Genomic DNA, 21,571 nt, shown 5'->3' with positions numbered 1-21,571 from the left:
CGACGACATCGTCAATGTAGACGATGACACCTTCAATGTCCTCGAGCATTTCCGTCATGATCCTTTGAAAGATCTCGGGCGCACAATTGATGCCGAACATTAGGCGTTTGAAGCGCATCAAACCTATGCTGGACATGAATGTGGTGACGTCTCTTGAGTCAGGGTGCAGCTCAACATGATGATATGCGGATGTTATGTCCAATCGTGAATAAAACTTGGATCCCTTGAGCTTATTCAGAAAGGTGTCGATGACGGGTAACGGATAATGCTCCCGCTGGATGGCTTCATTCGGGTGCCTCATGTTGATGCAAATCCTTACGTCATCTTTCCCTTTTGGGACTACCACCATCGGTGATATCCATTCAGCCGGACCTTCAACCTTTTCGATGACGTCAGTGCGAAGCATTTCCTGTATTTTGTCGTGCACCTAAGAACATAAAATCATTAAATCATGCATTTCATATCGATTATCTGTTACCTTTTGCTCCATCGCTGCGGGGACTTTTAAGTATGCGATCTTCTTAGGAGGCACTGTGCGATCAATGGACAGTTTCACTTGGATACCAGGAAATTTCGGGAACGGTTTGCCATCCATGCCGTTCTCTTGGTTCAGGTGAAGAACATCGAGTCCGATTTTAAGGATCTTCAAATCTTCCGACGTGCGCTTGCTTAGGAGAGACTTTCGTGCGCCATCAATCACAAAGAATTCCGCGTAACTTTCGGGTTTGGTAGGGTTTACAGATATCACAGCTTCAAAAATAGCCAAGACATTCAGGGGATGTCGGTTTGCATAAGCGAAAAATTTTCGATCGCATTGGTACTTCTTCTTGAAAATTTTCGCATTTTTAGCGATCAGCTCATCCCATACACTTTTGGTAACTGCGTTGATAGAGGATCCTGAATCAATAACAAAATTCACCGGAATTTTATCGATGTTGCATACTATGGATTCATTATTCAGGGTACTCGTTTCCACCTAATTTGAAAGAAGTATGTTTTATTCAAATATGTTTTATTGCGATTTATCAAAAACGTCGTCGAGTTCAATAAGTCTTATGTCCATTAGAATTCATAAAACAAAAGTAAAAAAAACGTTCAAAGTTACTCCACCTTAGCGATGCTGTCGGTAGCCGATCGACGAGGACCATCGTGTTCCAAGGATTCGGATGCGTTTACCGAGTTCGTTTCAGTGAATCCGTGTCGCTCCAATCCACGCCTGTCCTCGCGCTTCACCTCACGTCTCGATGGGCGATTCCCACGCTGAGTTCGACGATTTCCGCACTTCCTTGCATAGTGGCCTCGTTGCCCGCAGTTGTTACAACTTGCTTCGCGGGCAGAACACTCACGTGAGTCTCCGGAGTGCCGGAGCGAACCGCATCGATGACATTCTGTCCTAAAACGACCATCACCTGGCCGTGCCCGCCTACCCATTGGCTGCCGTTCAGATCGCTGGTAACTTCCTGTGTTTCGCCTTGGACTTCGATTTCGTTCTCGGGGTCGGTATGAGCTTACGCTGTGCAACTCTGCTTCGCTACAGAATGGTTTTTGCTTTTCTCTTTGTTTCAAGAGAATCTCGCGGTTCATGGCATAGGTAATGACTTCGTCCAAGCTCATGACATTCTCCAAGCCTTTGTCTCTCACCTTCTCGTCACGTGCGCCCATTGTTATCTGCTGCAGGAGTTCTGTCTCTTCGCGATCCGAAAACTCACACCTCGCTGCCTGGGCTCGCAGTCTGAGGACGAAATTGTTGAAGGACTCCTCACTGGATTGTTTGAGTGAGCGGAAAACTTCTAGCTCCACCCGTTCGTTGCGCTTGCCTACGAAGAACTTCTCAAGCCGTTTTACCGCGTTGTCATATTCCGGGACTTCGGGTGGCATCAGGGGCACCTTTACAGGTTCTGGAATAATTTCGTCCGCCACGGGGCGCAAATTATAGAAGATTCGCTGCAGTCCACGTCCTCCAATCGTCAACATTGTCACAAGCTTTTCGGGTTGGGATTCGATTTTTCGCATCTGGAGAATCAGCTCGAAAGCACGATGCCACTCCTCCCATTCACGACGTAAGTCTTGGGCATCCACTTTGTCGTTGAAAGCTCCCAACGACATACCGAATCTTCCATCGTCATTCATCTGTAAGGCAAATTCAGAGGGGAATGTAGTTACTATGTGTTTCTCCTTTTTGAAACGTGGCTTAGATTTCGAAGTTCACTTTTGTATTTGTGAGAATACATTGAAAATAACAAGTTTCCATCAATTACACACTCATACACCTATAATGAAACAGTACTCGCTTGATTACAAGCGATTTGCAATTTTCCGTCTCTATTTTTCGGGAAAGCGCCACGAATTTCTCTGGGCTCGCTTCCAAGAATGGCCCTACGGATTTCCCAGACTTGTTTTCAATTGGAAACAGCCCTACGGATTTCTCCGCATTCGCTTCTGGCAACAGCGCTACGGATTTCTCCGGACTCGCTTCTGAAAACAGCGCTACGGATTTCTCCGGACTCGCTTCGAGGAACAGCGCTACGGATTTCTCCGGACTCGCTTCTGGAAACAGCGCTACGGATTTCTCCGGACTCGCTTCGAGGAACAGCGCTACGGATTTCTCCGGACTCGCTTCTGGAAACAGCGCTACGGATTTCTCCGGACTCGCTTCGAGGAACAGCGCTACGGATTTCTCCGGACTCGCTTCTGGAAACAGCGCTACGGATTTCTCCGGACTCGCTTCGAGGAACAGCGCTACAGATTTCTCCGGACTCGCTTCTGGAAACAGCACTACGGATTTCTCCGGACTCGCTTCGAGGAACAGCGCTACGGATTTCTCCGGACTCGCTTCTGGAAACAGCGCTACGGATTTCTCCGGACTCGCTTCGAGGAACAGCGCTACGGATTTCTCCGGACTCGCTTCTGGAAACAGCGCTACGGATTTCTCCGGACTCGCTTCGAGGAACAGCGCTACGGATTTCTCCGGACTCGCTTCTGGAAACAGCGCTACGGATTTCTCCGGACTCGCTTCGAGGAACAGCGCTACAGATTTCTCCGGACTCGCTTCTGGAAACAGCACTACGGATTTCTCCGGACTCGCTTCGGGATTTCCACATGGTTCAATTTGATTTGATCACAGCCTAACCACACTTTCATGGGTGTCGAAAACTTTATTCTAACCTACAATTAATAAACGCCGAATTTGGGATCGAACTTCCAAGCCGCTAAACCCTAACCACACTTTTGAGCATCATCATGTTTAATCACGCCAAAACTTCTAAACTGCTGAAACTCTAATCACACTTAATCACACTTTTTGCTACGCTTTCGAACAGGATCCTATTTAACTCCGGTAACCGATTGAAATCAGCCAAAACTAATCACACTTTTTGCTATCGCACTTTTAGCTGCAGCAATTTTAATCACGCGACACGCCGAAAATTCTAGTCACTCCCACATTTAAAAAACGATTTAATTTGCACTGCATGTTTTTTCTCTATTCACTCCACCATTGATTAAATTTAAGCTATCGAGGAAAAAAATTAAATTTAATATCGAGGAATTTCCCATTTACTGCTTCAAATTAACTCACCATTTTCCTTTCGGCTGCGCCAAAACTGTTGAGTTGGTTCGGTGACACAATTCGGGAGCTCTTCCAACTTACACCCGTTCGCTGCTCTGGTCTGGATCGAAGTGGACGAGTCGATTCCTGTTAGCATGCTTCATGCCTAGCACGTCGGCAAAGATCTCACTCACACATAGTCGTTTGGTATTTTGACTAAAGGCCTATTCAGAGGAGATGGATTCAGCAGTACAATATGTCAGACCATCGGAAATATTTCAGCTTATACACTGAGAACAAACACTTACTCATTTTAATACATTTATTTTATTTGACTGAACTCTACAGATATATTTCGCTAAATATGCCCCACTCTTCTGGGGATGCTGGATGTAGGATGTGATTTCAGGAATCAGTCTTTACAGAAGTCGGCCAGAAGCAGATAACAAGATTATAACAAAATTATGACAACTGTTGTTAGAAGTAATAGAAGAGTTTACAACTTTGTTTGTAAGAGTTTTTTTTTAAATAAATATCCACAACAAAATTAAGATAAAATTTGCTGCTGATTTAGTTTTTATTTTTCAATCACTTAACCTAATTTACAGCTCTATTGTCCACTTGGGCACTGCGTGAGCGATTCCAATTGGAAGCTGTACATACAGGGGATGGCCAAAATATTTGGGATAGGCCACTTTTTTTTCTCTCACAAAAAAGTTCAACATGCTATAACTTTTGGTAGAGCGCATCAAAAAATCTCAAATTTTGACTGTTTGTCAACCTATTATATGTGCATCATTGGTACAAATTTGGGCTCGATTGATTAATCTTTCGTAAAGTTAGAACCGTTCGGGTAAAACACTATTTTTCAGACAACTCATTTTTGAGCTGTCATATCTCTGAAACCAGTGAACCAAATTGAATGAAATTTTGAACGTACACTAACAATATGTAAATGCTTTACAAACTATTAAAACATAGGTACTTTTTAAACGTTGAAAAAAGTTCTCATGGATTGACACTTTTTGGATTTTCCTCGAAAAAATGTAATTTGTTTACATCAATGTCAATAAATTTTAGTGTTGATATACAAAGATTTTCCACTTCTGTTCTCAAATTATCTCTAATCAGATATATTAGAGCCTATTTAGATTGAAGGAAGAACACATTTGATCATTTTTGTGTGGTATTGTAAATTTGATTTATTTTCCTCTATAGGGTACCCGCATAGAAAAATACAATTCACGGTATCACTCATATTATAGGAAATTGATTCGTGGAATGATTATGATACAAGTTATAATAATTGTATGATTGCATGATTGAAAATCAAAAAATGATATTATTCAGTACTTTTTAAGGATCATAGAACTTATGGTAACGATTAACTCAATGATAAATAAATAATTTTGAATCATAAATTCCCGTGAATTCATCGATTCGATTACTCTGAAAAGTACAGACGAGGAATCACTGTTTCGGTTTCTTACATTAGGGAACCCCACAATGCCCACAATATTGACCGAGTTGTTCACGCACTTGTAAATTAGGTCGGGAAGGTTATAATATCTTTCCTGGTGGCAATAAAACGGGAAGCACACTGGAATGGAATCACATCACTATTTCACTGCTCCGCGGCATCCAAATCTATGCATTATCACACTATGGTGATGATGCAACGCCGCCCGTGTACATTGGCCAAATTACATTCACAGCGACTATTTTCGGGACCAAAGGGTGCAGTTCCTAGTAGGCAATCCGATACGCACCGGCTAAGGATAATGCTAACTTACTTGCATATCTTGCAACGGTATTCCATTTTTCTCTCCTCCTGCTACTTCCTTTAATATCACTACTTTCGTGCCACCCGCGAGCACCAAGTCGATATGGTCGCATGGGCAGCGCGCGAGGAAAAAAACAACTAGCCGATCACCGCAGTTCGAGTCTACGATGGTTAAAAAAAACTTCGAAATATAAACAGAACGGGTTACGTCATGCAGCATGACAGATTGTCCCGCAGGGGTGTGCATTTTTTTCAAGCCGATAATGCAGAATCATGAAATATTTCAATCTTGTTTATATTATTCAGTGAATCATAAAATTAATGATAAAGTGATTATAATGTGAATGATTTGACAATATTTTTGTTCGCGAAAATGACCATTTTTGAATGGTAACGATACTTAACAACCCATTCGGTCTATCATTCAAACTCCAAATATGATACATGTTATCACCAATATGATTCTCAGTATCATTGATCTATCATACATTTTATGATACTACGTATAATCGGGAAACGATCAATTGAATCATAATCGTATGATACCGTTTTATGCGGGTAGGTAATCAAAATTTGAACCAAATTGCGGCTTTCTGAAGCAGTGCAATTTTTAAGTGATTTTTTCTTCCACATGGAAATAATTTGCCATGGCAAAGTCGTATGTACATGAAAGCCACGGGTATAAGCTTTCTGTTAAATGGTAAAAAGTTTGTATTTGCACCGAATTTCATTGAAATATTTGAGTTTTCATCATCAATGATTTTAATCTTAATTTGAACCATCGTAATCATAATTTGAACCAATTTTAATCTTAATTTGAACTACTGGCGGCAGCAGCTCGAGCAACTCACAAAACAGCCAATTCCATGCTAAACAATGAAAAATCACATGAATCTGCTAATTCTCATACCTATTTTTCATTAGGCAGTGGAATCTCAACTCAGAATGTTCGAAATTCTTTAGGAATTTGGAAACTAAATTTGGATTTTTTCATCCCCCAAGAGTAAACAAAGCAACCACTAGCGCAATCTACAGGCCAACACTAGAAGCTCACCCCCGTTTACTAGTTCAAATTTAGATTACAAATGGTTCAATTTAAGATAACATTCTCCTAGTAAGAATCACTTAAATTTGATAATTTTATGACAAATAATGCGAAATATTATTCGGTTGGTCGATTCTACGATAAATAAGCTTTCATTTAACGTGTTCACATATTGCGTGTGATACAATGCATGAGCTGTACGAGTGCACCGAAAATGTGCTTTCTCTTGGGGGAAATGGGTGAAATCACAGTGATTTTTCAATTGCCTGTTTTCCATGACAAAAACGCTTTTTTCAATGCATTTAAAGCCCATGTTATCAGGTTATATTACGGAAAGCTGTTTAACATCTTTTTCGGGACAATATTTGCCTGAATAGTACGTCGTTTTAATGAATTTTGAAATGGTTCAAATTAAGATTACAATTTGACTAGTTCAAAGCTTGATTTCTTACCCTATGAGTGAAAATGTTGAACTCAGAGTTGGCCTCAAATCCTTCCCAAACAAGCTGAATTATACGTCCAAGTTTCAGGAAATTTGGCCGACGTAAACCCTTCATGACGAAAAGAACAAACCTGCCGATAATAGCCATCGTCACCCTATGTAGCAGTGCAAGCGCAATAATAAATGTCTACTCCCCACGGCGTGGATCCTGCCATGAACCATTTGTACTTTTGTACCAACGTCAACTTGAATCACATCTCATTTTTCAGGTTGGGTAGATGCGTGCTCGTTGCTGACTTCAGCACTTCTTCGGAGCTGCTGTGCCTGCCAACACCAAGAACAAACCCGATCGGTGGCGATGGCACTGCGGTTACCCACAGGGTGATAATTCAATCTGCCATTCTAGCCAGGCATCAGTAGGCATCCTACACTCAGGCAAATAAACCTAAGATTATCATAAGGTCTAACTTATGAAATGGCCTTTAAACAATTCATAACGACTAGAACGATTTTCATAAGGTCGGTCTATGACGCAGAATCGACTCACAGTATTCTCAAACGTCGATAGCCGCGTGGGTTGGGCACGAGCTTAGTGATCTCGACGTTCATGGATCGATTCCAGTCTGCATCATTTTGTGATTTTTCTGCTCTTTTCATAAGTGTATCTTATGTAATTAGGTCATAATAACCATGTTCAATTTTCATAAGGTATTCTTATGGCATCCATACTCTACAGTTATGGCTAAATTTCATAAGGTATTTTGAAGAATTTCGGTAGTTTGCTTCGCTGAGTGTAATGAACAACAACCGCGAGCACGCACCGTCTCAATGTGGGAAAACGGGGCGGAGCTCTTGACGGGACCTATTCGTGTAGGCATGCCACCCGCAGGGTATAGGGAAGGGTTGCCATGTGTTAATTCAGAGAGATAAGGGGATCAATCTTACTATAACTACATATAACCAGCAATAAGGATGTGTATTTCAACGTAATTTATATAAAACCATCATGATAGCAAAGTGATCTCAAAATATGTCATATCAGATCCCTTTGGACGCCAGCTGGCAACACTGCTACTAATCCGGTGCATACAAACGTTTTCTATATTCCATTTAATTTGCATTCCCGGTGTCTCTCCGATCACGTCAGTGGCAAATCTGAAAGGTTCATCCTATGTGAGGCGTGACTTTTGAGCCTGGGATTGATACATTTTATGCTGAAGACAGGATTACCCAGCAGAGCGTCATATTCCCGACATGCGTGGAAGCTTAAAACTAAACAAGTAAATGAGCAGCTTCAGCAGCCTTCGCTCTCACGACACGACATTCGGTGAATTTTGCTCCGTTTTGAATTTCTTTGTGATACCTACTAAGCCTTCTGCTCTATACAGCTTCGACCGGACAACCAAGAGCTACCGTTGCTGATCCTGGCCGAGAGATGATGCATGATGGCATGACTGCACGCAAGTATGCGAGATTGACTTGCCAATTAAAATGCGGAATTCTCTTCCTTGCGCGGCGCTATCATTAGAGAGCATCGGTCCAAATTATCCCTCGGTTCAGTCAACCTCGACAGATTCTACAAGGTTTCGCAGCACGACAGAGATTCAAATATGAAATCAAAGAAATCCTAGAACGTGCACTTGACGCAGATTCCCGCGGAGTAATTGGACTGCACAGAGCAGAGGTGTAACATGGGCAGGATTATGCTATCAAAATGACATGTTTGAGAGCCAGCTGTCGGCTTTAAATACAGCACTGCAAGAGGGCAATGCGGTTTGGAAACAGTCAACTCTAGAGGATGGCTTAATAGCAGTTGAAATTGGGTTTAAAGCGACTGTGATTGTGGTGGATACTATTGAGTTGAATACCAACGTTTATCTAGAATTTGCAATGCATGTGGCAATTTAAGTCATTTAAAGGTATATTTTTTAATCCGCTAGATTTGCTGTTTATGCTGGGATTATTGATAATGGCTTAGAAACAAGCATTAAAAATAGAGATTTTCTAGTAGGGCAATTCGTCAATAGTTGAACATATGGCACAAATGTCCCAAATGGAGGATAACGTGCCTCAAGGAGACGGCCTTCTGACCCAAACGTTAAACCGTTTCTGAAAATCGTTTTGTAAATAGAGGCTTGCAGCAAAAACCTAACCTCATCGAATTCTCATACGATTTGTAAACATTGCCCTCAATTTTTTTTGAGGGCAAGGACGGCTTTATGGACGGACGCCGAAGGAAAGAAAGAGAAGGAGACAGTGATGACGTCAGCGTGCAAGCGCTCATCGTCTCGTTAAATTTTAACCACTGATATAAAGGTGGGTTCCACGATACTGTACCGATTCATTAACAATATTAAAAATATTTTCCATTTTAAAAAGTGATTAAAAATTGTATGTCCCTGATGACAGGAAACTGCATAACTCTTAAAATTAAATTTAAGAAATCAGTGGCTGTCAAAATCTCAGAGGTCGTCCCTTCCCAAGTAACCAAAAGTTCGGATAAAACAGCATGTTTGGCCTTAATCAGCTATTCGAAGGAAGATGAATTGCGTTCTATACAGCTCACATTTTAAGTAGTTAACCGAACTTGAGTTCACAAAAAGTACACTTGTGGCCGCTGAAAGGAACGCTATTCAGCTTAAAAAAAAAGCTTCGAAAAAAATGAAAAAAGCGCTTAGTCCTCAAAAGTATTTTTTGATTAAGAGTCATTAGCATATGTGGAATTCAAATTGACTAATATCTTGAAATATTTACATTTTTGATGTTTTTACTTACTGAGACTTGAACTTGGGTTCCCCTCGTTGAAAGCCGGCGCCTATACACCCAACTAACAATTGCAAGTCACAAACTAGCAAGCTTGCTGAATTGTTACTTAATAATGGTAATGATAGCTGAACCAAAATTATGCTCTACACATTAATGTTTAAATGATTTTTCAATTGAGAAAATACCCGCATAGAAAATTACAGTTTGTCTGAAACTCCAAACAATAAATGACTTTTATCTGTTGAGGTAACTGTGTGACAAACAGTGGCTTTGATGTTGAAGAATATTAAATTCAATTAGTGTGACTGTAAATCACAGTATTTTTAATCCATATTAGGTAGTAACACTATATTATTTTGTACAGACATTGTTCAACGATATGAGTTGTTTGGTATGGTGGCAATATGAAATCACCCTCTGACAAACGGTTTGTTCTTATTTGAAGCTTCACACATACACGCGTGCATTTCACCACAAGTTACTGATGTTGAACAATATGACAAATTGTTGCATGCATCGGTATTTGGTGAGGACAAAATTCGTAAGTTTAATTTTCTTTATTTGTTATTAATATGGAGAAAAACAAATATGTAACATTTCAATAGGTGATTGCGTCGCCTGAAAAGGAAGGTAGAAGGAAAGCCGTTAAGAGGACGAAAGACAAACTAAAATTGTAAGTGTATTCATGCGAATCAAGAAAATGCTAAATTGTAAGATTTTGACGAAACATTATAATTTATTACTTACAGTTTGATCTGCCATAACGTAAAACGGATGATTTTCAAAAACGGTTTGTTGATCCGAAATTCCGACCCGAAATAGGGCGAGTTCAATTTCGTCGTCAAAGTCTAATTATTCGTAAAAAAATACAATAGAAAATTTTTACACTCAGACGCTAGATTGCAGCGCATCCTAGCGATTTATGACCAAAAAGTTCAACCATATATGGTTTAATTTTAATTTTAATTTTAATTTTAATTTTAATTTTAATTTTAATTTTAATTTTAATTTTAATTTTAATTTTAATTTTAATTTTAATTTTAATTTTAATTTTAATTTTAATTTTAATTTTAATTTTAATTTTAATTTTAATTTTAATTTTAATTTTAATTTTAATTTTAATTTTAATTTTAATTTTAATTTTAATTTTAATTTTAATTTTAATTTTAATTTTAATTTTAATTTTAATTTTAATTTTAATTTTAATTTTAATTTTAATTTTAATTTTAATTTTAATTTTAATTTTAATTTTAATTTTAATTTTAATTTTAATTTTAATTTTATTTTAATTTTAATTTTAATTTTAATTTTAATTTTAATATTAATTTTATTTTAATTTTAATTTTAATTTCAATTTCAATTTCAATTTCAATTTTTATTTTAATTTTAGTTTTAATTTTGAATTTAAATTAAATTAAATTAAATTAAATTAAAATAAAATTTAAATTAATTTAAGATTAAATTAAAATTAAAATAAAATTAAAATTAAATTAAATTAAAATTAAAATTAAATTAAAATTAAAATTAAATTAAATTTAAATTAAAATTAAATTAAAATTAAATTAAAATTAAATTAAAATTAAATTAAAATTAAATTAAAATTAAATTAAAATTAAATTAAAATTAAATTAAAATTAAATTAAAATTAAATTAAAATTAAATTAAAATTAAAATTAAATTAAAATTAAATTAAAATTAAATTAAAATTAAATTAAAATTAAATTAAAATTAAATTAAAATTAAATTAAAATTCAATTAAAATTAAATTAAAATTAAATTAAAATAAAATTAAAATTAAATTAAAATTAAATTAAAATTAAATTAAAATTAAATTAAAATTAAATTAAAATTAAATTAAAATTAAATTAAAATTAAATTAAAATTAAATTAAAATTAAATTAAAATTAAATTAAAATTAAATTAAAATTAAATTAAAATTAAATTAAAATTAAATTAAAATTAAATTAAAATTAAATTAAAATTAAATTAAAATTAAATTAAAATTAAATTAAAATTAAATTAAAATTAAATTAAAATTAAATTAAAATTAAATTAAAATTAAATTAAAATTAAATTAAAATTAAATTAAAATTAAATTAAAATTAAATTAAAATTAAATTAAAATTAAATTAAAATTAAATTAAAATTAAATTAAAATTAAATTAAAATTAAATTAAAATTAAATTAAAATTAAATTAAAATTAAATTAAAATTAAATTAAAATTAAATTAAAATTAAATTAAAATTAAATTAAAATTAAATTAAAATTAAATTAAAATTAAATTAAAATTAAATTAAAATTAAATTAAAATTAAATTAAAATTAAATTAAAATTAAATTAAAATAAAATTAAAATTAAATTAAAATTAAATTAAAATTAAATTAAAATTAAATTAAAATTAAATTAAAATTAAATTAAAATTAAATTAAAATTAAATTAAAATTAAATTAAAATTAAATTAAAATTAAATTAAAATTAAATTAAAATTAAATTAAAATTAAATTAAAATTAAATTAAAATTAAAATAAAATTAAATTAAAATTAAATTAAAATTAAATTAAAATTAAATTAAAATTAAATTAAAATTAAATTAAAATTAAATTAAAATTAAATTAAAATTAAATTAAAATTAAATTAAAATTAAATTAAAATTAAATTAAAATTAAATTAAAATTAAATTAAAATTAAATTAAAATTAAATTAAAATTAAATTAAAATCAATTAAAATTAAATTAAAATTAAATTAAAATTAAATTAAAATTAAATTAAAATTAAATTAAAATTAAATTAAAATTAAATTAAAATTGAATTAAATTTAATTAAAATTAAATTAATATTAAATTGAAATTAAATCTACATTAAATAAAACTGAATTGAAATTGAATTAAAATTAAAGTGACTCACTGACACGATGAGGCCAAACTTAACGGAATCGGACACTGTTTTGGTGATTACTGGTTCCGGCGACAGTGCGAAGAGAACGAACCGAACTTATTGGCCAGCAGCAGCGACGAGGAACTGACGGGTTGGACGACGGAACGACTGAAATGGTTCCTACGAGTTTAAACTAATTGAGACGCGCAAATTTTTCTCGTTTTCTCGACCGACGAACGCGATTTTTAAGCTGCCGCAACTAACAATTTTTTTTTCCACTGCCATTTGCACAACTGTCAATGACGCGTGAAAAAATCGAACATTCAGCATAAATTCGGGGTTATGATTTATGCTCTCGAAAATTTTTCGATGAGCAACATAACTAACAAATGCCTAACAGTGTCGAACGCCTAACTTTCTCCGTGCTGGGTACTTGCATCTTGTCACTTTAATTTGAAGAAGAGAGAGTCGATGAAGAGAACTCTCTCATGTTACTTTCCCCCTTATTTAAACTCAATCTAGATATTTCCAAAGTCCCAAGAGTAACATCACGGCCTCGATATTCATGGTAACCAATAAATTCCGGAAAAGCACTACACTGCATAATATGAATGAATGTAATGCATACTTTTCATACTCAGCCAAGTTTAAATTATCGAAATGAAAATTTTTATTAAATAATATGCAAACAAGTATATCAATTTTTCTCCGTGCCCCCTGAAAAAAAAATCATTGTTGAAAAGTGATTTTTAACCGCGATTGACCGTGATTTTTAACACGCGTGTCCCCAGTGCCGAATATATCGACGAAAAATCAAACCGTCAAGCTTCGATCATTTTGACGTTTGCCTTTGCGCCGTGTGAGAGAAGGAGACCGAATGTTAAGTTTCATTTTTTCTCTCACTCATTCAAATTCGAACTCAGATTCGGCAACACGTCAAAAACGACTCGAACTTTTGGGGACTTCGAAAGTGATGATTTTGTTTGCGGTTTTCTGTCAGAAAGTGAAGGAGGGAAGATTTTTCGCTTTGTTTTCACTCATACTCCCATAACAAATCCCGTAGGAAGAAAGAGTGTTTCCCGGCTCATCAACCTTCGTAGTCGCGATTTGCATGCAGGCACATGCAGGTTCAGTACAACGCAAAAAAAAACAAACGTGGACGGGTTCCGTTCCGATGATCCAGGGCTAAGTTCCCGAGGTGAGTTTGCATTAAAATCCTAATTTTATCATGTTTAAATCACTATAACAATCCGATTTTTTCCAGGAGGCAGCCCAAGTGAAAGATTTCCACCTATTGTCTACCGTGCCGTGCGAGTGCGACAGCATCGAGAAGTGATGCGTCGAAGAATTCTACCAACAGTTCCGCCGCTGAATTAGGCTGACCAGATATGTCCCGTTTAAATACGGGACACTTTCTGGAAACTCAACAAAAAAGAAACCAATGTTTATAAACAGAACTGCATATTGTTAATAATGATAATTCAGCTGGAAAGACCAAATAATTGAGTCAAAAACGTTAGCTATGCTCAAGTGGCGAGTGTTTGAAAATGTTGTTGTCCCGTTAAATACGGGACGGATGGTCAGCCTACGCTGAATCAAACGGTAAATATTGTCGGGCCGCCACCAAACCGGACTTCGCACAATCAAGTCGCGACGCGACCCAACTCGCGACGTTTTTAAATCATGTCAAAGGTAGTGCGCATCCTTCCCGTTGTTGTCAGCAACACAGCGCACTAGATGCGAAACAGTTGCGACACTTGTGGACCAAGAAAATGGCAATTTTTGATTGAATGTCGGTCTTGATTCCAACCGGATAGACAATATCATCAGTTTTAAAGGTGCGCCTCCCGCATAATACAAACATCTGATCGTGATAAACTAAATAGCCGTACCGGATCCCTTCTACTTTTTCTAGCTGCTGCTGCCCTCAAATGTCCGGCATCCGGAGCGGTTATCCCAACAGTTCGCAACGGAATTAACAAACCGCAGCAGTATCCTGTCACGCCTTTTATCAAATCGATGCAGGAGGGCGCCTGGCAATGGAAAAAAAAAAATAAATCGACCGGATGATGATCCGGCGCGCCGCCACCGTCGTCGCTCACGTCCTCGATCAGTTGTGGGGACATCATTTATCATAAGACCGGCTCCAGGACAAGAATGAGAAGTTCTGTAAGTGTATTTACCAATCAATTTGAATTCATAAAATTAACTACCTAATTTCTTTTCTCTTTGCAGTAGAAAAAAAGAACACGGACGGACGGAACTGAAACTGCAGAACGAGTCGTCGAACAAGCAGCGCGATTCGGACCTCAAGGCGGTTTGAGCGGTTTTAGACTGAGCTTTTTTATGCACCTCTGGGGGTGCATGGGGTCATTAGGTTAAGCACTAGCACACTGGACCTTTTCTGGATGGGTCCTTCTGGATCTTTTCTGGATTGGTCCCAAATTTTTTTATAGAAAGTTCCTCCTGAGAATCCTCTAGGAGATTCCTTAGGGAATTCATCCGGGAATTAATTTTGAATATTACTGACAATCTTTCTGAGGATTCCTCCGGGCATTCTTTCTGGAGATTCTTCCAGGAATTGCGTGTGGCGATTCCTCCATGATTTTTTTTATTCTGTGTGACTTCTTCACGAATAATATGTGGAGCTTCTTGTAATTAGAAGAAAGAGAAAGACGCGAACACTGTCTTCAGTCAAAGACAAGGGACACACGGAGCATGCACGAGCGGATACGGAGAAGAAACTATTCTCACGAAAAGTTTCATCGCCCGGAGCGAGAATCGAACGCCCACCTAATAGCATGGTGCAATTAGAAGCTTGGTGACCCTAACCCAACGGTTACAAAGCTCCACATATATTATATGTAGGAATTGTTCCAAAAATTGCATCTGGGGATTCCTGATTCCTCCAGAAATTGCATTAGAAAATTCCTCCAACAATATAATCCAGGGATTCCAGGAACTCCATCTGAGCATTCCTCCAGGAATTCAATCTAGGGGTTCTTACAAAAAGGCATTCGATCAGGAGATTGCTCCAGAACTTCGATCCGAGGATTCTTCCAGGAACCCATTTTTGGATTTCCAGAAACTCAATCTGGGGATTCTTCTAGAAATTTGATCTGGGGATCCTTCAAGGATTTCTATCTGAGAGTAGCATCAGAAACTCCATCCAGGAATCCACCAGGAGTATCTTCCGTAAATCCCCGAGATCATTTATTTTTTTATAATTTTCAAAATATAAATACTAAATAAATAAAATACGCTTTGAGTCTAAATACTAAAATCATTAAATTATAGAGGATATTGCATAATTTCAAAATTCAGGGTTACTTTGGGTATTGTCGGCAATTTTGTTTTCTTCTTCTAAGAATCACACCTAATAAAAATCTAAACGGACTTTCAAAAATTATTAAAAAATATTCTTCGTGAAACTACTGATTTCTCAAACTGATAGTAAATATTTTTGTATTTCTAAGACAATAACCCAGATGGCTGAGTATTTCTGAGAATCTTAACAGAAGTTCAGAAATAATTTAAATATTTTTCTTGAAGATTCTGATTTCTCAATTTGATAGAGAATATTTTCTATATTTCCAAGACTACAACCCAGATGACTGGGTATTTCTGAGAATCTTAACGGAATTTCAGAAATAATTTATTTATCTTGAAGATTCTGATTTCTCAAGTTGATAGAGAATATTTTCTATATTTCCAAGACTACAACTCAGATGACTGGATTTTTCTGAGAATCTTAACGGAATTTCAGAAATAATTTAAATATTTTTCTTCAAGCTTCTGATTAGTTAACCTGATAAAGAATATTTTCTGTATTTCTAAGACTATAACTCTGCGCTATAACCCAGATGGCTGGGTTTTTCTGAGAATCTTAACGGAATTTCAGAAATAATTTAAATATTTTTCGTGAAAATTCTGATTAATCAAACTGATAGAGAATATTTTCTATATTCCCAAAATTACAACCCAGATGGCTGGGTATTTCTGAGAATCATAACGGAATTTCAGAAATAATTTAAATATTTTTTGGAAGATTCTGATTTCTCAAGTTGATAGAGAATATTTTCTATATTTCCAAGACTACAACTCAAATGACTGGATTTTTCTGAGAATCTAAACGGAATTTCAGAAATAATTTAAATATTTTTCTTCAAGCTTCTGATTAGTTAACCTGATAGAGAATTCTGTATTTCTTAGACTATAACCCAGATTGCTGGGTATTTCTGAGAATCTAACGGAATTTCAGAAATAATTTAAATATTTTTCTTGAAGATTCTGATTTCTCAAACTGATAGATAATATTTTCTATATTCCCAAGACTACACCCCAGACGACTGGGTTTTTTTCTGATAATCTTAACGGAATTTCAGAAATAATTTAAATATTTCTTGAAGATTCTGATTTCTCAAACTGATAGAGAATATTTTCTATATTTCCAAGACTACAACCCGGATGGCTGGGTATTTCTGAGAATCTAACGGAATTTCAGAAATGATTTTAATAGTTTTCTTTATGCTTTTGATTTGTTAAACTGATAGAGATTTTTTCTGTATTTCTAAGACTATAACCCAGATGGCTGGGTATTTCTTAGAATCTTAACGGAATTTCAGAAATAATTTAAATATTTTTTGGAAGATTCTGATTTCTCAAATTGATAGAGAATATTTTCGATATTTCCAAGACTAGATTTTTCTGAGAATCTTAACGGAATTTCAGAAATAATTTAAATATTTTTCTTCAAGCTTCTGATTAGTTAACCTGATAAAGAATATTTTCTGTATTTCTAAGACTATAACTCTGCGCTATAACCCAGATGGCTGGGTTTTTCTGAGAATCTTAACGGAATTTCAGAAATAATTTAAATATTTTTCGTGAAAATTCTGATTAATCAAACTGATAGAGAATATTTTCGATATTCCCAAAATTACAACCCAGATGGCTGGGTATTTCTGAGAATCATAACGGAATTTCAGAAATAATTTAAATATTTTTTGGAAGATTCTGATTTCTCAAGTTGATAGAGAATATTTTCTATATTTCCAAGACTACAACTCAAATGACTGGATTTTTCTGAGAATCTAAACGGAATTTCAGAAATAATTTAAATATTTTTCTTCAAGCTTCTGATTAGTTAACCTGATAGAGAATTCTGTATTTCTTAGACTATAACCCAGATTGCTGGGTATTTCTGAGAATCTAACGGAATTTCAGAAATAATTTAAATATTTTTCTTGAAGATTCTGATTTCTCAAACTGATAGATAATATTTTCTATATTCCCAAGACTACACCCCAGACGACTGGGTTTTTTTCTGATAATCTTAACGGAATTTCAGAAATAATTTAAATATTTCTTGAAGATTCTGATTTCTCAAACTGATAGAGAATATTTTCTATATTTCCAAGACTACAACCCGGATGGCTGGGTATTTCTGAGAATCTAACGGAATTTCAGAAATGATTTTAATAGTTTTCTTTATGCTTTTGATTTGTTAAACTGATAGAGATTTTTTCTGTATTTCTAAGACTATAACCCAGATGGCTGGGTATTTCTTAGAATCTTAACGGAATTTCAGAAATAATTTAAATATTTTTTGGAAGATTCTGATTTCTCAAATTGATAGAGAATATTTTCTATATTTCCAAGACTAGATTTTTCTGAGAATCTTAACGGAATTTCAGAAATAATTTAAATATTTTTCTTCAAGCTTCTGATTAGTTAACCTGATAGAGAATTCTGTATTTCTTAGACTATAACCCAGATTGCTGGGTATTTCTGAGAATCTAACGGAATTTCAGAAATAATTTAAATATTTTTCTTGAAGATTCTGATTTCTCAAACTGATAGATAATATTTTCTATATTCCCAAGACTACACCCCAGACGACTGGGTTTTTTTCTGATAATCTTAACGGAATTTCAGAAATAATTTAAATATTTTTCTTGAAGATTCTGATTTCTCAAACTGATAGAGAATATTTTCTATATTTCCAAGACTACAACCCGGATGGCTGGGTATTTCTGAGAATCTAACGGAATTTCAAAAATGATTTTAATAGTTTTCTTTATGCTTTTGATTTGTTAAACTGATAGAGATTTTTTCTGTATTTCTAAGACTATAACCCAGATGGCTGGGTATTTCTTAGAATCTTAACGGAATTTCAGAAATAATTTAAATATTTTTTGGAAGATTCTGATTTCTCAAATTGATAGAGAATATTTTCTATATTTCCAAGACTAGATTTTTCTGAGAATCTTAACGGAATTTCAGAAATAATTTAAATATTTTTTGGAAGATTCTGATTTCTCAAATTGATAGAGAATATTTTCTATATTTCCAAGACTACAACTCAGATGACTGGATTTTTCTGAGAATCTTAACGGATTTTCAGAAATAATTTAAATATTTTTCTTCAAGCTTCTGATTAGTTAAACTGATAGAGAATATTTTTTGTATTTCTAAGACTATAACCCAGATGGCTGGGTATTTCTGAGAATCTTAACGGAATTTCAGAAATAATTTAAATATTTTATGGAAGATTCTGATTTCTCAAATTGATAGAGAATATTTTCTATATTTCCAAGACTACAACTCAGATGACAAGATTTTTTTGAGAATCTAACGGAATTTCAGAAATAATTTAAATATTTTTCTTCAAGCTTCTGATTAGTTAAACTGATAGAGAATATTTTCTATATTTCCAAGACTACAACTCAGATGACAAGATTTTTCTGAGAATCTAACGGAATTTCAGAAATAATTTAAATATTTTTCTTCAAGCTTCTGATTAGTTAAACTGATAGAGAATATTTTTTGTATTTCTTAGACTATAACCCAGATGCAGGGCCGGATCTAAGGGGAGGCCGGGGGGGCCCGGGCCCCGGGCCCCCACATTTTAGGGGCCCCCACAAAAACATTTTTTGGTTGCTAACATTAACTTTATTTTTCATATTGCTCAAGTACTGTTCGAAAATAAGGAAAAACATTTTTGGTCATCTCTCCGAGGGGCCTCCACATCCGCTCGGGCCCCGGGCCCCCACAATCCTTAATCCGGGCCTGCCCAGATGGCTGGGTACTTCTGAGAATCTAACGGAATTTCAGAAATAACTTTAATAGTTTTCTTTATGCTTTTGATTTGTTAAACTGATAGAGATTTTTTTCTGTATTTCTAAGACTATAACCCAGATGGCTGGGTATTTCTGAGAATCTTAACGCAATTTCAGAAATAATTTAAATATTTTTCTTCAAGCTTCTGATTAGTTAACCTGATAGAGAATATTTTCTGTATTTCTTAGACTATAACCCAGATGGCTGGGTATTTCTGAGAATCTAACGGAATTTCAGAAATAATTTAAATATTTTTTTGGAAGATTCTGGTTTCTCAAATTGATAGATAATATTTTCTATATTTCCTAGACTACAACCCAAATGACTGGGTTTTTCTGAGAATCTTAACGGAATATCAGAAATAATTTAAATATTTTTCTTCAAGCTTCTGATTAGTTAACCTGATAGAGAATATTTTCTGTATTTCTTAGACTACAATCCAGATTGCTGGGTATTTCTGAGAATCTAACAGAATTTCAGAAATAATTTAAATATTTTTCGTGAAAATTCTGATTAATCAAACTGATAGAGAATATTTTCTATATTCCCAAGACTACAACCCAGACGACTGGGTTTTTTTCTGATAATCTTAACGGAATTTCAAAAATAATTTAAATATTTTTCTTGAAGATTCTGATTTCTCAAACTGATAGGGAATATTTTCTATATTTCCAAGACTACAACCCAGATGGCTGGGTATTTCTGAGAATCTAACGGAATTTCAGAAATAATTTTAATAGTTTTCTTTATGCTTTCGATTAGTTAAACTGATAGATTTTTTTCTGTATTTCTAAGACTATAACCCAGATGGCTGGGTATTTCTGAGAATCTTAACGGAATTTCAGAAATAATTTAAATATTTTTTGGAAGATTCTGATTTCTCAAGTTGATAGAGAATATTTTCTATATTTCCAAGACTACAACTCAGATGACTGGATTTTTCTGAGAATCTTAACGGAATTTCAGAAATAATTTAAATATTTTTCTTCAAGCTTCTGATTAGTTAACCTGATAGAGAATATTTTCTGTATTTCTTAGATTATAACCCAGATTGCTGGGTATTTCTGAGAATCTATCGGAATTTCAGAAATAATTTAAATATTTTTCGTGAAAATTCTGATTAATCAAACTGATAGAGAATATTTTCTATATTCCCAAGACTACAACCCAGATGACTGGGTTTTTCTGATAATCTTAACGGAATTTCAGAAATAATTTAAATATTTTTCTTGAAGATTCTGATTTCTCAAACTGATAGAGAATATTTTCTATATTTCCAAGACTATAACCCAGATGGCTGGGTATTTCTGAGAATCTAACGGAATTTCAGAAAAAATTTTAATAGTTTTCTTTATGCTTTTGATTAGTTAAACTGATAGATTTTTTTCTGTATTTCTAAGACTATAACCCAGATGGCTGGGTATTTCTGAGAATCTTAACGGAATTTCAGAAATAATTTAAATATTTTTTGGAAGATTCTGATTTCTCAAGTTAATAGAGAATATTTTCTATATTTCCAAGACTACAACTCAGATGACTAGATTTTTCTGAGATTCTTAACGGAATTTCAGAAATAATTTAAATATTTTTCTTCAAGCTTCTGATTAGTTCAACTGGTAGAGAATATTTTTTTGTATTTCTTAGACTATAACCCAGATGGCTGGGTATTTCTGAAAATGTAACGGAATTTCAGAAATGATTTAAATATTTTTCGTGAAAATTCTGATTAATCAAACTGATAGAGAATATTTTCTATTTTTCCAAGACTACAACTCAGATGACTGGATTTTTTTGAGAATCTTAACGGAATTTCAGAAATAATTTAAATATTTTTGTATTTCTTAGACTATAACCCAGATGGCTGGGTATTTCTGAAAATGTAACGGAATTTCAGAAATGATTTAAATATTTTTCGTGAAAATTCTGATTAATCAAACTGATAGAGAATATTTTCTATATTTCCAAGACTTCAACCCAGATGACTGGGTTTT

The 21,571-nt window shown here is 34.2% G+C and overlaps 1 protein-coding gene and 1 long non-coding RNA gene across 3 annotated transcripts; one reads left to right on the top strand and one right to left on the bottom strand.

Annotated features, from left to right (window-relative positions):
• Nucleotides 1-875: 875 nt before the first annotated feature.
• Nucleotides 876-3,842, bottom strand: LOC115254827 (uncharacterized). Its single transcript, XM_062859418.1, has 2 exons — nucleotides 3,578-3,842; nucleotides 876-2,130 (listed from the first exon to the last, which is right to left on the bottom strand). The coding sequence occupies exons 1-2, from the start codon at nucleotides 3,578-3,580 to the stop codon at nucleotides 1,102-1,104; spliced, it is 1,032 nt and encodes a 343-aa protein (XP_062715402.1). The 5' UTR covers nucleotides 3,581-3,842; the 3' UTR covers nucleotides 876-1,101.
• A 10,204-nt stretch (nucleotides 3,843-14,046) lies between these two features.
• LOC134291533 (uncharacterized) lies at nucleotides 14,047-16,118 on the top strand. 2 transcript variants are annotated; one of them, XR_009999149.1, is made up of 3 exons: nucleotides 14,047-14,060; nucleotides 14,374-14,627; nucleotides 14,694-16,118. It is a non-coding gene; the product is annotated as an uncharacterized LOC134291533 (long non-coding RNA). The 2 variants fall into 2 exon arrangements; XR_009999148.1 differs by having other exon boundaries at nucleotides 14,060-14,296.
• The last annotated feature ends 5,453 nt before the right edge of the window (nucleotides 16,119-21,571 follow it).

The sequence above is a fragment of the Aedes albopictus genome, chromosome 3 (genome assembly GCF_035046485.1).
Source record: "Aedes albopictus strain Foshan chromosome 3, AalbF5, whole genome shotgun sequence".
In the NCBI taxonomy this organism is placed as follows: Eukaryota; Metazoa; Arthropoda; class Insecta; order Diptera; family Culicidae; genus Aedes; species Aedes albopictus.
Note: the sequence above shows the minus strand (reverse complement) of the source record. Positions and strands in the feature narration are given on the sequence as shown.